This window comes from Argopecten irradians, chromosome 3, assembly GCF_041381155.1.
Source record: "Argopecten irradians isolate NY chromosome 3, Ai_NY, whole genome shotgun sequence".
In the NCBI taxonomy this organism is placed as follows: Eukaryota; Metazoa; Mollusca; class Bivalvia; order Pectinida; family Pectinidae; genus Argopecten; species Argopecten irradians.
In genome coordinates this window covers 24142621-24160147 of record NC_091136.1, presented here as the reverse complement: position 1 = coordinate 24160147, position 17527 = coordinate 24142621, and the positions used below count along the sequence as shown (strand labels likewise).

The 17527-nt window shown below is 31.8% G+C and overlaps 1 protein-coding gene and 1 long non-coding RNA gene across 5 annotated transcripts in view; one reads left to right on the top strand and one right to left on the bottom strand.

The window, feature by feature from the left end:
- The window catches only part of LOC138317936 (homeobox protein SIX1-like), a 48355-nt gene extending 39716 nt beyond the window's left edge, over positions 1-8639 (bottom strand). The window contains exons 1-2 of one of the 2 annotated variants that reach the window (XM_069259915.1): positions 8495-8639; positions 4456-4648 (exon numbers count right to left, since the gene is read on the bottom strand). In XM_069259915.1, the coding sequence (XP_069116016.1) occupies positions 4456-4477 (22 nt within the window). In that variant the 5' untranslated portion in view covers positions 4478-4648; positions 8495-8639. Of the gene's footprint in view, positions 1-4455; positions 4727-8494 lie in introns of those variants that run through there. The other variant, XM_069259914.1, reaches the window with a different exon arrangement.
- LOC138317937 (uncharacterized) overlaps positions 4797-17527 on the top strand; it is a 33384-nt gene continuing 20653 nt past the window's right edge. Inside the window, exons 1-2 of one of the 3 annotated variants that reach the window (XR_011207828.1) lie at positions 4797-4941; positions 15624-15801. This is a non-coding gene — a long non-coding RNA (uncharacterized lncRNA). Of the gene's footprint in view, positions 4942-4978; positions 5113-5945; positions 6561-15623; positions 15802-17527 lie in introns of those variants that run through there. The other 2 variants (XR_011207826.1, XR_011207827.1) reach the window with 2 other exon arrangements.

Below are 17527 nucleotides of genomic sequence, written 5' to 3'. Positions count from 1 at the left end.
GAAATATGTGACAGAGAATCAACAGACAATTGGTTTCATCAAATCAACAAATGCCTTGTCAATGATCTAATATGATGAACGAGTTTGGTCATTAGACAAGAAAAAGGCACGAAAAACCAACAAAGGCTATCGTGCCAAAGCGAGAAATACACCGCTACATATCGTCAGCTGTCAACTTGCCTGTCAAGCCGTTCAGTAGTATTTTATCCGTAATTATATTGTCCTCAATTTTCGAATGTTTCCGAAAAAAAGTAACATTGTCAATGTATTTATTTCGTTAGTTTGAGCAAACATAATCCTTATATGCCAATCACCAGACCCAATGCTTATAGACTACTCATTAGGGTCTTTGATCTTAACCGTCCAGCGGATAATTTATCACTTAGCATGTTCAAATTCTGTCAATTCCTAGAGAATAGAATTATAGATATCATAATACGATAATGAGATATACCCTGTTCTGCCGATTGATCAGTGTGTGTGGTATTGTATGTCGGTGTAACATTAGATTTAGCAGGAAGAATTGAAGTTTGTGAGGAAGTGTTCAAGTGGTTAAACCTCTCGGCAAACATGACCACGTATTGGCATATTATACATATTGTTGTTTTCACAGATGTGTATTGAGCGCTTGAACAATACTTTATAATTCTGTATCGGTAGACGATTTCCAAACTATTAAATACATCAATAGATATTGTTATATTTATTTGTTAAATCAAGAATTGACGAGACACGGATGTCTCACTTCTGTTTACTTTGGGTTAACACTGTTAGGCTATTCGTTTATTTCTGTACAGAGTCTGGCTTGTTCAATAGCACTGAATGCAATGTATTTATCTAAATCCAATTATTATTAAATGTACACTCTTTAAAATTCCAACGATGATTTTTGCGTATTAAAAACTGCTATTTCAAGTTATGTAATGATAATTTATTTGGACATAGTGTTAAAGTATATTTCTATCACACGATGTTGAATTATATATTTAACAATTTATGATTTAAAATGCAATACATGTTCTGTTTTAAATGTACAATATTTTAATATTTAATTAAAAATATATCAGTATTCAAAATTAAATATCTGGATCATATATGTATCACTTTCACTACAGATAATTGAATATGACTTAATATAATGTGAAAATAATAATGTCATTATATCCATAACCATATCTGATTTGTGTCTGTCGTTGGTTTTCAAATTTCCTTACATAACTACAAAAAGATTTTATTTACATTTGAAACTTGTCACTCCTGACATTGAAGGTATTTATTTTTTATTTAAACTCCTCACAAAAAATGAGATGATATTGAAATAGCTTCTGGATTTAGGTTTTCTTACTTAATGTACGTTGAACAGTAAGTTCTTTGATTCGTTTTGATTTGCACTTGTATGTATATAGACAGCACAAAGAGGTTGTGTTAGCGTGTTTCATATGTAGAAAAAACAGGTGTTTTTATCCTATGATCTGATCAACATCTTTTTTCAGTAATGCGAACTTTTAATGGACAAGAATAGACTGCGCCCCCGATCACAAAAATATCAAACATATGCTTTTTTATTTACATAAATCCGGGGCCACCCAGTAGGTTAAGGATTAACTTTGACACGAAAAATTGTCTTAAACGCCAACTCCTTAGCCTTTAAACAAACAAAATTTGAGTTCAAATAATCGCCGGAAAATTTAAAAAAAATCTCAATCCCTGTAAAAGGAAAAATATTTTTATAACAATTATGTTTGAATATTAGCTCAGGAGGAAAATCTTATATTTGGACAAAGAAAATGACTAATAATAATACAATGCATTACGTTTGATTAAACATTACTTCTAAAGTTTTACGTGTAGTATTACAGTTATGTTCATGTCAATTGTTAGTAGAAAGTCTGAAAAATGATACGGCAAAATCGTTTAATTTACGGTTGGATATTTGATATTGTACCAACATTGATGCTGGTCAATGTTAAACAAGTTACCAACAGAACACCGCGTTTCTTAATGTTACACAATCTCCTGTTTATTATTATTCAGAAATTAGCATAATTTTATAGCATGTCTATTATCGAAATGGTGTTTTAATGTAATATTTATATATGTAAATATATATTGCTGTCCGCTCAGACAATTTGATATTAATTTAATAAATACCGAGTGTAATTCAGTATTTTGTTTACAAAAATTTAATTCTCTATATAGTGATATAAATTATCTATATTGGTATATTTTGATTTAGATATCAATTTCATAAATACCGAGTGTAATTCAGTATTCTGTTTACAAAAATATAATTTCCTAAATAGTGATATAAATGATCTACAATGGTATATTTCGGTATTTCTGCAAATTGCTTTTATATAAATATTGAATTAATATTTTTGGCATAGCATCTTAGTGGTATTATGTTCAGTTGGGTGCTTTTTAGTGAGTTTATTCAAATATGAAAATATAACGATTGGGTCTCATATTTACTGCGGGAGTCGACAAAAATATGTTAGAAAACTATTGCTATTTGAGTTGTATGATCCATTATAATTCATTTCGGACATAATATAGTGATTTATTGTTCTGAATCAACATATATGGCTTTAACGCGTTTTTACTTATTTATTCCGCCAAAATAAACTCCGTGAGAAAGATCTGACCATATCCAAATAGCACGTTAGCTCTAGTATTAAAACCATATGTAGATAACTCAACTTGAATGCTAAGGGGAAATTTGTCAAAATTGTAGTTAACCACATTTTCATGATGAAACATTTATTATACGCCGCCATTTGATGTATGCTTTACAGCATGCAAATATTTCTTTCCTTCAAATCGACCATGACATTAAATCAAACAGACGGGACCGTTTCGGTTTTGTTTGTTAATTTGGCATTCACAGATTGAGTTTTAGTCACCGAAATTAAACACCGGATTTACGGCAGTGCAAGACACACAAGATGTATATACAATAGGTCGGAAAACAATTTATATCACACTGAGCGTTTATATCTATTGCCGTCTAGATAAAATCGGGTTACTCTAGTTCAGTTAATCTGCAAGACAGGACCACTGGAAATCAGTTCAATACAGTTGAAGGGCTTTGATGATCCCGACCAGAAATTGACAAATGATTTAGAATAACATCCAATTTGTATGAGGTCACAAGCCTTAATGACAAGATGGGTTGATAACAGATTAAGATCAAACAGAGACATAAACTATGCGCCCATATGACCAATACATTATAGACAATGTGGGCCAGATTTTATTTTCATAGATAATGATTTTAAATTGTTGATTCTTTCTGTATACCAGACGTGATCGCTTAATAATGAAATGTCACATAGGTAATAAAATGTACGTACCAGACCAATTTATATACATTTTATTGCAAAGTTTATTACAATACTGAATTTAACTCCAGTATGTATTCTTTTCCTCGATAAATAATTTCAATTTTTGTAAAGTTCGGTTTAACGATCAGATCGGCTCTAAATTACTGTGTGAATCAGTTTTAGACCCACAGATTGAGACGGTATGTGTTTAACTGACTTTTATATATTTTTAGAATTTTAACACCTGGTTTTTAGAGTAGTGGTTCGTTGATAGCGATTACACTTTAAGGGTCTTATGTGACGAGCAACCGGCCACATGATCGAAGATTTATCAACATAAACACAACACATGGAATGAAATCCCAACCAAGCCTATCATTTTCTTGACATTATCCTTCAGCATGGCTTAACATCTCTCGCTTTTACGACCAGACAGAAAATAAGAAACGTCGCGAAAACGGGCCACTTGATAGCGCAGGGTAAAGGCGGTATGTAGCCTTGTATACCTGCCTGATTGACTGAGTCCACTAATAGTAGCTCAACAAACACTGCTAATCTATAAACAGTCACCCGCTTACAGTCTTACACGATATCCTTTCAATCAATTGAAGTTTGTTTACAATTTTAATAAACTTACCAAACTAATAGGCACTTTGACCCAAAATAGTATCATTATAGATTTTTAATTATAATAGCTTTGCTAATTGTGTTAATATTTCTGTTCAATTGTAACATGAATCTGATCATGAGACTATCACAAGTTTTACATGGAAGAGTTCATACCTTAATATAATTATCATAATAAAGAAAAAGTTTATGTGTTTTCATTTATTTTAGATATTCATGAAAATGAATTTATTTATTTGCAAAAATAACCTTGAATTCGTTAACATTAATATTTTGTATCTTGTAAGTATCATCAAATTATTATATTTCTCCATGTGAGAAATCGTATCTCTATATGACTTCCATTCGGTAAAAAAGTTAGCGAAAACGAAACCCCTGATATGTCCCATTTACAAATCGGATGAGAGCAGGTTTCATAACATGATCCTCAACGTGTGAAAACTAAGTCAATATCAAATAGCAGGGGTTACAAAAGAAAAAGAAAATGGAAAGAAAACACACTTACCTGAGTAGTGGTAAGGGTCCATAACTGGTTATAACGATGTTCGTCTGCACATGTGTATACCGAACTGTCACTGTAGCACTGTAGGAATCACTCTATGTCTGCTGCCGAAGGTACACAGTGATCCGATAACTCGATGAAGCAAAGGACACCCCCTATCCATTCACCGCCGACAAATACAACCCGTCGATGATCACTGTTTGGGAAATTATTAATGTTTAAGTTACTGTATGATAAATGCGTAGCTACTGGATTTCTTATCTGTTTAACTAGCCACACCCCCCGAGTTTTAATGCTTTGTTTCCACAAACCGTTTCACACGTTAAGCTTCCGGCTTCACCAGCCCATGACCTGCTGCCGATCATGGAGAGGCGCTCTACTATTGGCGCTTCACATATTTACACGTATAGAATAACCAACTTTCCATTTTGCGCGCGTGGAACTGTTGACAGGCATATTATGATGGTCAACGCAGAAAGATAAATATCTGTGAGTATAGCTACCGGGTTGTCTTATTTGTTTTAACGTTTAATCGAATGAGTAAAAGTTAGCCGTTCAGTGATAGGACTATTGGGAATGCCAACGGTGTCCTCTGTGAATTCGTGTCCTAGAGATCGAACTAGACGGGTATCAGAGGTTGGATTCTTTCTCTACTTCTTGGTAAATGTTTAGCCCCAAGCACTGGTACAACCGATATTATATATGACTACTCAATTTTCTCCGAGTTTCCGCTCCGTTCGCATCAGTATTTGGTCCATGATTATTGTGATGACGTTTCTCCGTCCGATTGCTAGCGATAGATGGTCAATATGAAATGAGAGGAATGAATCTGTTTCATTTCAATATTAGGCATGAATGATTCTTCATTCGTTGATTGGTATTCTCGATTTCCTGCTACGAACGAGTCAATATATTTCGTCGGTTGTATCATATTTATATAGATTCAACATACGTTGTAACGCCAGAGAAATTAGTTGATATTTTTTTGGGGAAATCGAAACAATCGTATGCTCGATTAAATGTGTAGTAAAAATCGATATTTTATTCATAATATATTCATACAAGTTGCAGAGGTTAAATTTACATTTTCAAATTGTATTATTAAAATACCACAAATTCTGAAAATGCTTAATTGATTTATATTATAACTTATGCAAATTAACTTGGTAGATTTTGTATTAGTATGAGCATTTTAAACATCATATATGTATGTTTGTATAGTCGAAGAGCATATACATTATCCGAATTGACTTCCTCCGTTTCTTACGCTTAAATGGCGATGATATAAAGTTTGGAAGAATAGTCTTATTTTCAGTTAAATTCTCGTGGAAACGTGCGAATAATGTTTCATTTTTGATATCTAGTATTGCACAGCAAATATCTCGCAACAAGTAGTCCACAAATAGCTTGCGCGTTCTTTAAAAAGTTTTATAAATTATTGCGCGTTCTTTAAAAAGTTTTATAATTATTTATATAAATCAGGAAAACTAATTATGAGTTTTATGCAAATGACACTAATAAGAATAATGTAGTTTACATATAATGTTTCACTTTGATCACGTGATACGTAAGAAAAGTAGTTATTATTGTGTATTTATGTAGTTAATCAATCAAATTGACCGACCCTAATTCTCGATCAAAGCATAATAATTGTTTTTGTAGTTTTTCTTTTTAAATATTAAACACATGAGGCTATGTTTAGATTAATCAGATCTTTATCACACAGGGGAGATCCATTTTCAGAAAATTCTAAAACACTTTCCGTCAGTCTACAATTTGAAATGAATACAAAAGTAATCATTAAGCTAGAATTTTAATGAATGTTTTTCACTTCTTGTGTCAGAGCCAATATCTATCAGAAAACAGAGATGATAATTATCGTTAGATTAAAAAAGATTCGTATTGTTAAACTTGGCTCCCATACTCATAGCCCTAAGGAGAAATGCAGACAGCGCTTTAACCGTTGTGGATTTTGTAACTGGAAACCTACAATTAAATAATATAAATTTCCTTCACATCGCTGTAGTAATAAGGAGCTCTGTCGCCGTATTTGTCACCCGCCTGTTTGTTGGGTGACAGGCCTGGTATACCTACTCCACTAACTTCAGGTATGCTTTGGTTTTTTTATCATTTTAAAGTAAATAATTACGACACAGTAAATAACGAAATCTTAACGGAAGGTCGCTACAGTAAAACACCTCTTAATATTTCATTGAAAGAACAAAATGTGTTAGTATTAATGCTAACGATTTTATAACTTAACGCTTGACTGACATAGTGTACCTGATTGTCTTTTTATGTAATTTTATAATTCTGTATTTATAGAAGTACTCCTAACATGATGATTCTACAATGTTTTTACACGCGTTAAAGTACTTAGATTATTTATGATTTATTTTGGTTTATATTTTATTTAATATCATATTTGAAAGGCAAGGAAGGTCATTTAAGAGTCTTCAGTGTTTAAGCAGTAGAGGAAAGACGTAGTTCCCGGGGAAGATATCCTATGGACATTTGATGGCATCTGACATACACATTTTGGCTTAGATCCTTGTGTGTCTGGTTACATATTTGTTCCTATCTATGTTGTATCAATACCCTGTAATAGTTTCTTAAACAATGTTTCTGGGATAGTAAGGGATAGTAGTATTTAGATGATAGTCAGTATGAAGTTTTGTTTAATTGATTTAAAACTATACTAAATGACTTTGTTTTTCTTTTATTTTAAAATCGTATACAAGTCTTATTAAAACATGATAACATAATTAACATGATATCGGTTTAATTGATACTCTATTTTTATTTATTTGTTTACTACCGCTCTTACAAATCCTTCACATTTAACTAAGTTGAGAATTTTATAAATGGACAACAATGAGTACGTTTTTTCATTTGATTAATTCTAACTTCGAGAAAATGTGTAAATTTTTCTTTTTCATATTAAACTAAAAAAATAAATTAAATAAAACTTTTATTTAAATGTAAAGGAAAAGAAAAGTAAAACATTTCAAGAAAATTTGTCAGCTTATTCTCTTATATTATTTCATTTATGCTCAATTTATATTCCTTTATCGATATATATAAGACGTTTAACGTATCTGAATGAAAATATTAAAATCTCAAAATGCAACATTAGTGTTATTTTTTATCTAGACATATTTCCACACTGTCATGAAAACACTGAATATACATTTAAGTACATGTCACGTTTGAGCGATAATATCGATTATCAACTCATTTGGAAGGAATGACCATCTTCAAACAAATATGTCACTGGTTTGATTGGCACGTACACGATCCCTGTATAATTGTGTGTTATATGGACAATGCTATTGTCAAGTCAGATATTGATATGATTGGTTCGGTTCAATCAAACACAATAACATTGCATGTTCTAACGGTAGATACGTTATATTAATAATCCCTACCTGGAATTCTACCCACGGTAGTTAACTAATCACAGACGGTATTCATACAACTGTCAAGAGTTAGTCAGTTCTTTTAAAAAGGAAAACGACTACATTTTTGTTATCTTCCCTGTAATATTACGTAAATAAACGTTATTTTGATATTGTTTTAAATGTTAAAGATCCTAATTTAAGTTTTCAGTCGACTTTGGTTGGTTAGTTCGGCATGTTTTAAACTATATCGATTATTCAAATTATCTCATATCATGGGCTGATATCATCATATGCAAACTCCTTATACTAGAAAGCAATTAATGTGATATGTCGATATATCTTTGAATTGAAAGATCATTCACATTAAGGGTACTTTAATTCCATATTAAAGCTTTCATTGCTAAAATAAAACGGATTCCCTCGTAATCAATTATGCTAAATTGTAAAAATACACGAAACGTGTTAGTAACAGGTTCGAATTTAAACTCACGGTAAAGATTTTATTTGTTATATAGAAATATGTTTCAGTTAATTTCCATATCTAATGGATAAATCATTGATTCCTTCAATGTTTGAGTAACAATTGAATGTTATATTAAACCATGTAATTATAATGCCCAAAGAAAAAAATATTTACTCACCAATTTGAAGCATCAGTCAAAACTAGCCAGTTCCCAAAGAAATCCTGCTACAAATTCTAGATGAAAGCTGTTTTGGAGCTATCCAATATTTCGCGAGCTATACTAACGGTCAGCCGGCACAGTCCAAACCTTTAACTGATTATGACGCTGTGTAATTGCACAGCGAGTCGAACCTCTCTCAATTCATACAATGTATACAAGTTAATTACCAGTTAACCACGGTCCTCTTACAGAGGAATGTAGACATCCATTCGTCAAAATCAGCTCTAAACAGGCCAAAGGAATAAGGAAAACATATAATGATATCAAAGTATGATTTTATTTTTAAGTAAATGAACTTGGTCGAAAGCTATTTAGTTGATTATTTTGTTATTTTATTTCTATTTTGTATATTTTTTATTCTATAACATATCGATGATTTAACTAGTCGAACGTTGTTTTACGTGTTTTTTTCTTAATATCTTCTTAAATTATTTTTTTAGAAATACCGTTAAACTTCATGAAATATTTAAAAATCCATATCACATAATAAAGTTATAATTGCTCATGAATATAACTTACAAATACAGCACTACGGAATACAAAATACAATGAATAAATGCCAAAGCTACTTATTATTTGTTTCAAATATACATATTCGAAGTTAATTTTACGTTGCATTTGATGTTTTGTATGGTAATATAAATGATATAAGAAGTAAAAACGTAATTATTATCATTTTCAAAAATACAATATTTGGTTTGTAAATACTAATAGATCACACACGATAAATTCAAGTTTGGTTTCTCATGATGTTAAGTCCTTCGTTCGTGTTAAAATTGTACTGTTACAATACTATACCGACAGGGGTTCAAAATATTGCATCAATTTATTACGTACGATGAAATGCATGATATTGTAAGTAAGCTGCGACCATCTGCTTTATGCCAGGTAAAGAACATGTAATCGGTTTTACATTTCATTCGACCATGCTTAATTTCTCAAGCAATTTTTGCTCTAAATATTCATTTCCATGACTATATTTTAAATCGATTTCATCGGTTTTTAAACCACATTCTATCACACAAAAAACTTTGTGCTGGACATACAGATAAATATAAATTTCACATTTACCTGTAATCTTGAAAGACATTTCGCTATTTATTACCGCAGTCGGTTTCGTATGCTTATTTACAATTTGTACGTTACAAGAAAACTAATCCACCACATGTTTATTACATGCTTCCTACCTACTAAGATATGAATAACCACCAAAGGGGAAAGGGGTAGAAACTGATTTCCTTATTGTATTAGTGATATGCTTTTCAATCTCTATTCCTCGTTTAGACATCATTAGATACCACCACGACGTTTGAAATATAATTTTCAGTAATATTTCGGCAGTATCTATTTTCTATTATTTCAAATGCTACACAGTCAAAAACAGAAAAGACTAAAGAAAAGCGGAATTTTCAAGATTCCATGCACTAATGTTTTATTTCACGTTATGATGGACAAAATTCCTTGTGATTTGAAACCATACTTCGTCAACAAAATTAGTTTAGTTCCTTGTTAGAGTATATATGATATTTGTTTTATCAATAATGATACATTTTAATTTTAGAACATCTATTGTTTGGTAGTATTACAATAGAAATTGAGCAACAGGCCAAGTTTATAGAACCTCCCAACTTATAAATGATATTTAATGACCACACTATAATTAGCTTATACAGAGACAAACTTGTGTGTGAGTATTGATATACAATTGTTGGGCATTCCAACGGGTCATTAGGTACACAAACAGATATGATATTGGAGTTAACTGTCCGTGTATATATCCTACATTACATTCCATAACTAGTAGCAATAGCTAGTGCCCACTATTCAGGGGTGACACATGATACATTTGGACAATGGGCCGGAGAATTCATTCCAGCCAATTTTAATTTGATGAAACCAATGAGGCATGCTCGATGTCGCTTCATGTTTAAGAAACCCTGCAAAGAGGGTAAACAGAAACCTATCTGTCCTTTTCCTCTTGACCCGTATAATTGCATGCATTATGTGACATTTTAAAACCAACTTATTTACGCTGATTCAGATTTCAAATATCCAAACACTAAGAATAATGTAAAATATAAATTTACAAGCGGGCTTTTGTGAATCTGCTGATGGTCTGTTTAAAGCAACAAGGAACACAGCGACAAAAACCAATGTACATTGTATGTGAAGAAATGGCATCAGTAATTTTTAGGGTTACGAAATATGACATGTTAAGACATTTCATCAATGGCATACCACACAGGAAAAACAAACAATATCCAGTATTATCCACAAGATCATTTGTGAGGTTTCTTCTTGAAACTGGAACGATAACTGCTTTACAGAAGACTAGTTAATTTGATATCAATATAAATTATTGATGAGGCATATTTTAAGTCTATATAATGTTTATTTCAGTAACAAAAATCAAATAAAAAAAAACTTTATTTCATCCGCCATCTGCAAATTTAATCGCAATGTCAAACAAAATATTTGATAAAGGAAAAACGAAAGCAAGTAGTATAGCGATTTGTTTATTTACAAATCAGAGCATGCAGTAAAATAGAGATTGATCTATATTTACTCTAGATCAAAGCGACATTTCAGAAACTAATCTAACACTCTTTCGGATTGTCTGTTTGACTAGATTGACGAAAAAACGCTGTTACTTTATCTTCGTTTAGACTTCAAGAAGTGCAAGAGATAGCTCTGAGTTTAATGCGTTTCGCGTGTATCAATCTGGTATACTATTGAAATATATTTTGTTTGGAATTGGAGTAATCTAAATAATGTTTCGTTTTCTCTGATCCACGTCCCTTTGCCTTATCTATAGTTAGATAATTTGACAGTGAAAATCGCCAAAAAATGGATATAGAATAAAAATAACATGAAATCGTTTTACCCAAACTGAACAAAAAATGAAAACAGTGATTAAGTTACCCCACATACCAATCAATCACCAAAGCTGTAAAATATTTAAGAAATGATAGAATAAATTGAAGTTGAGATGACATTTTCAGCTAAGCAGACTTTTTATGATAGGCAGAAAACTGTAGGATTGAATTTTACGGCCCTCACAGGACACAGTGTGCCTTACCCGGCACCCTGTCTGTTTTATACCGTGGATAGAGCTAAAACAATAGACTCCTTGGTCTGCTTCCCTCACATGGTCATCATTAGCGCACTAGGAAATTGATTGGCAGCAATGGAGACATAAATATCACATCATCCTTTCGAATCGCCATGTTTTATATCATATCAAATGAGGAGAGAAAACGAACAAGGCGGCGCTAACTTGGTGCCGGCGATGAAAGACTTTGGTCTTTTAAAGATATTTTCAAGACGAACCAAGCAACAAAATGTCTTATTGGGTTGACGATTACATTACATGCTGATTACACACACATTTTTAAAAGTCAAATAGATTTTGTTTCCTATAATGGCATTTTATGCAAACTTTGTAGAAATAAAATAAAATAGCTATTTGTGTAATAAAGTGATCTCCAACTCATTCCACGACTGCTGTTTTATACACAGTGATATTGAGCATGAAATTAATAGCGTTCGTTAATTAAAGCAATTGTCCATTTAAGTATCATCCATTCTGTTGACATGACGATAACGATAATTGTACAGTGATGGCTTTATTATGATTGCTCTTTTACGCTGTTAATAAATGTTTTGAAATTAAACTTCATACAGTTACTCCAAATTCCTTTTAAATCAATATTGATGAAAATATATTTCATATACATAATTTTAAAAATAATGAAAATGTGTTTAATATATAGCTTTAATCATTTGGCAGTAAGATAAGTCATTAATTGGAATCCTGAATTTTTTGGGCATCTTACGGAAGATGCAATTGAATATCCATTCTACAAATCATGTAAAATGTACACACATTGTCGTTAAAGCATTTGAACAAATTAACTTGCTCTAGATTAAAGTGTTACGAAAGAAGCCACATCAAGATACTTTAATTGAATAAATACTATCATTGGAGAGGCCCTTTTTTCTTGGTTTTTGTTTTAAAATGTATATAAATACTAGCTCACATTAAAGGCTCGCGTGTCACGTTTGTTAGGAAAGCCATGTAAACACAGTAATGCGGCATTAGGACAGTTGTATTTAACAGTGATACTACAACGTTATTGTAATTGCCGTATTCCCAGTCTGAGCACAAGCACATGCCAAACGGGACATGAATTCATTATTAGAACTTAAATAATCTGCGCCAGCCCTTGGTTTACAAACGGAGGATACTGTTTGATATGAACAACAAAATAAATACAAGGTGATATCTAGCGATTTCGGGCAATTATTGTGTCTGGATTGATCAAAGATCAGCTATACCACAGTACCAGTAACGGTGCAATATTTGTTAATTCTGGTCCCTTTGACCATCAAACGGGAGAAATCTCTACCCTAAGGGTAGTATTAATTTATTTCATGTCTGAGCAGTAACTAGCCGTTCTGGACTGCATCAGTAGAGAAGTAGAGGGTGTGAACTGACAGATCTTCGACAGGATTACTCCCATGCCACATTCAATCTGCCTCGGCTCGTCCGAGCTGTGACAGGACAGAGGCCAGCGTATCATCCTATGGAAATAAAAAGGAGCAGTCGGTGGTTAGAGCCCAATAAACCGCGGGAAAATGGGATGCTGAATTTGATACAGAAGTAGTGTATATGTTTATATGGACCGTAAAAAGAAGTGACGTTTTGTATGTATGATTATATTGATCATATTTCATCACCATTTTATCTTTGATACATCAGAGACATGAATATCTAAACAGTTTATCAACATTGAACGTTTACTATAAATAGTGTTAAATTGAGGGGTAAATATAAATGTATTACCTGTTCTCTAAACATCATTTTAGACGTCCATGTTTTAACTGTGTGTTAATGCAATAAATGATCAATTGGTATTAACATTGTATTTCTCTTTTGTATCTAAGTCAATCTTAAGCACAGGAAATTGTTAAAAGGTGAATAACCCCAACGTCCAGAAAGACCTAGTATGCAGAAAGATGACCCAAATCGATCTATATTCTTAATACATATGATATAAATCATTTTTGAAAAAAATATTAACACTCATAAAAAGTCCTTATTTCGGAAAACAAAATTTTTATCAACATACATAAAAAAATCTTTCTTCGTCCTCTATTATATAATGCTATTTATAACCCAGTTTTTTACTAAACAAACTCGCAGTAAAGTTCAATACCTCTTCACGGTTTACCAGTCAAAGTACTTATGAGTAATAAATGAGAATATTGAATGCGTTAGAATTCCCTCGAGTTTTGAAAAATATTGGATTTGCAATGTTAGACACATATCATATGACGGAAAGTGATTACAAATTCATGACAGAAATCGATATTCTGTAGAATTGTCCAGAACTACTGTGTAGATACGGCATACGAAAGAAGTAAATGCACGAATTTATGTATAATATATGTATATCATCATGCCACCACAAAAAGGTGACCTTGATTTAAATTGTACGCAGTAACTTATATTCTGAAAATAATTGTTTTGTAAATAATTAAAACATAACTGACAGCTTATTCGCCAACGGTATTACAATGCAATATGTACCAACTGAATACGAAATAGATATCATGCACAATTCCAAAACTATGATAAATTACTCCCATAATTCACATTTAAAGGTAGCTTGGAACTGAACATTTCAACTTCAACCTGTTCCGAATTATCAAAATTGAGCATTTTAAGCGACTGATTTGATTGAAAGTATTGTAAACAATGGCCGGGAAACATTTATTTCCTGAAGCTACTGTTTCGTTGGTAATTCCATGATTGTTTCTCATCATGAATATGATTTCACGTATAAGAAAATGAAGGTTTTGGTTACCAGACAAAATATAGATCTTATGGAACATCCTAAAGAGGAACCGTCGTTTTCTTTCAGCAAATGTCTTAATACAACGGTTGTCGAGTTATTACATTGTTAAAGCATTTTGATCTAGTAAAATGATTAAAGTGTGATTAACATTTTTCTCTTTGAACGTTTAAATATATCTCTCATTCGAATTGGGAATCGTTTGTTATGTAAAGATATGTTTTATGTTACATTTCTATAACAATATGTACAATGTCATATTCTACATAGCAATGGTAGCAAGTAAACATACAGGTACCAAAATAGCTCTGGATCTTTGAGATTGACGTCGAGGTGTTTCTCACGTCCTTTGTTGTTTCAAAAGAAATAATGTGACCAGTTTTATTACTGACTCTCATACTGAATATGTGAACATTTTGTGAGGACTCGAGAAGAACGGCCAAGTAGTATGTGGAATATTGAAATAAAGAAAAAGACAAAAAAAGTGTCATAAAATCTTTTGAAGAGATGATCAAAGTAAAATAGATATTGATCAGAAGAGTTTAAGGATGTAAAAATTGGTACCAATCAATTATTTCACATAAAAAGCGTCGTTAGGCCTGGTGTTATTGTTGTCAAATATGACCTACCTCAATTTTCAACGATCTTAAAAAAGGACAGTAACATCTATAACATGTTTTTGTACTGGCTCCTACCGTCTTCGTTTTCTTTTGATAGAAATGCCTTGTTCACGTTTACATGTTTACGAATTGTTTCATTATTTTGCTTTGTTATACGTCAGGGAAACTTATGCGTACACATTGTGTGAATTTATTTTCTAGTGAAAAGAATAGTACTGAGCAATTAGTCAATATTCTACTAATTTCCATTCAGCTAAGATGCTTTGAATGAAACTAATATAAAAGGGTGAATCAATTTCAAGCTAAAGCATTCTTGCACATGCATGTAAGTTTCAAGAAAAACGATTCCTTCTATAAATTGGATGCTGATGCCTATGAAACAATAGGTATCTTAGATGACGTTTAGTACACGCTGGGAGAGTGTTTGGAAAGCAATTATTCACATAATAAAACTATAATTAAATTCGGGGCAGTCAATCACAGTTTCAAATCTTTCGAAAACTTCATTTACTACAACTGACAAACATATGGTTAGTGGTAGCATACCCTCCTCAATAATTGTTTTGAAAAATGTCAACATAAATATATATCATGTATTTTATTTACTAGAAAGGCGACAGGACAAATCTATAGACTTTATAATGGAGAGTGACGTGGACCAAAGTGATCCCAGCGACTGATAGGTGAAATAACTGCTCCAGGGAGGTTCGTGTAGAAAAGTGCACAAGTGCACTCCAAGGATCCTATTTACCATATAAGGAGGGCGGCAATTCGGTGCATTTTGGATGTAAGTGAAAATAAATGTTATGCTAATAGGTTAAATTAAGGACACACACGTTGAGAGATATTTTGTCGATTTAAAGAAAATATTTTACAACATATTTCCTAGTACATGTACATGTATATATATGTATGCATGGTATATTGATTTACATTTTACATATTGGATTCGAAAGAAAGGATACATATTAATTGAATGCTTATTTCAACTTTGGTATCTTCAATTTTTCACAACAAGCAACAAAGGCAAGTATGCATGCAAACACCATATCAATTCATTATTCTTGTTTAACTTAATTATCGATGAATCTGTATTTGAGTTTTAGTGAAGATTGTAAACTATTCAGATAAAAAAACTCTTCATATCTTCACATGAAGATCATCAAAAATGAGGCCTGTAACATTGGAGTATTTCTGTACTTCGAACAGCACAAAAAGAAAGCATGATCGTCAGTGTGGAATATCTATAAAATACGTTCTTCTTTGGGGAATATAGCCTTGCACTAAGCATCATTTAAGATACTTTTTCAACATAAGATAGAATCAATTGCTAGCAATTTATCACCTTGGTTAATAAATGATTGCGATAAAATACAGTCATGTAAAGTTGCAAACTTATATACTGCTTCTTCGGCCGAAACATTCCAACATTATAAAACTCTTTCTGTAAGTATTCCACAAAACTCATCGGCTTAAATGAAACTTCAGCTAGTTCAAGTCAGGTTTTCAAAACATTTTGGATGCATAGGGGTCATATAAAATGATTTTGAAATTATAATTTCTATACTTAGTAGTATTTTATATCACTTAGTAAATGGTCAAAGAACAATATTCATTGATTTGTACGTTCATTCTTTAAACTTTATTTTTTCGTACATCACAATGACTCCCGATGGGCGTCATGCGTTCTCTCCGGCGATAGTATCGAGTTATGTTTATACCATTTGTGAGATCTGTCTTGAGCATTCGTTATTGACTTTGAGAAGGGTGGTACTTAGGGATATACGATGACACACACTACGGGGTCTTAGACCACCAACCATCCACCTTCCTCCATTAGGGGTATTATAATACATGGCCAGATAAAAAATGCAATTCGATCAATTGTTCGTAAATTGTTCACGTAAAATAATATATTTGCACTGATATATTTTGGTGTAGCGAAACATGCATGATATTTGAATTACTTAATATTTACGAGTTATATTTAAACAAATAATATAAAAACAAATCCTTCTCTATAAGATCCATATGGCAAATTCTACAAAACTATGTTTTTTTATATTATAAGGCTCATATTTATTTTTTATAAATTAAATTCACATTTTGATAGAAAACTATGCAATATATATGTATATGTGTTTTTTTTCTATCCTTAATATAATACTTAATGTACTCGTATAAACTAAATTATAATAATTATCCTCATATCACACACATGTCAAAGCTATAGGAAATGAGACCAAACAGTGCCAAACCCAAACCTGTATGGCATTGAAATACAATGATAATCTTCTCGATGATTTTTGCAAATAGTATTAGACCTAACATACATGCAGACAAAACAAGATGTTCTGTTAAATTTATCCAGTAACTATTGTAAAATGTCTCTGTAAATCAAACGTGTAAACGCATTTCAATTGTTTTAATAGCCTATAAGACATACCAGATACGACTTCTGGAATCTGTGACAAAACAACAAAGATTATGTTAATATTAGCACAAACTTATTT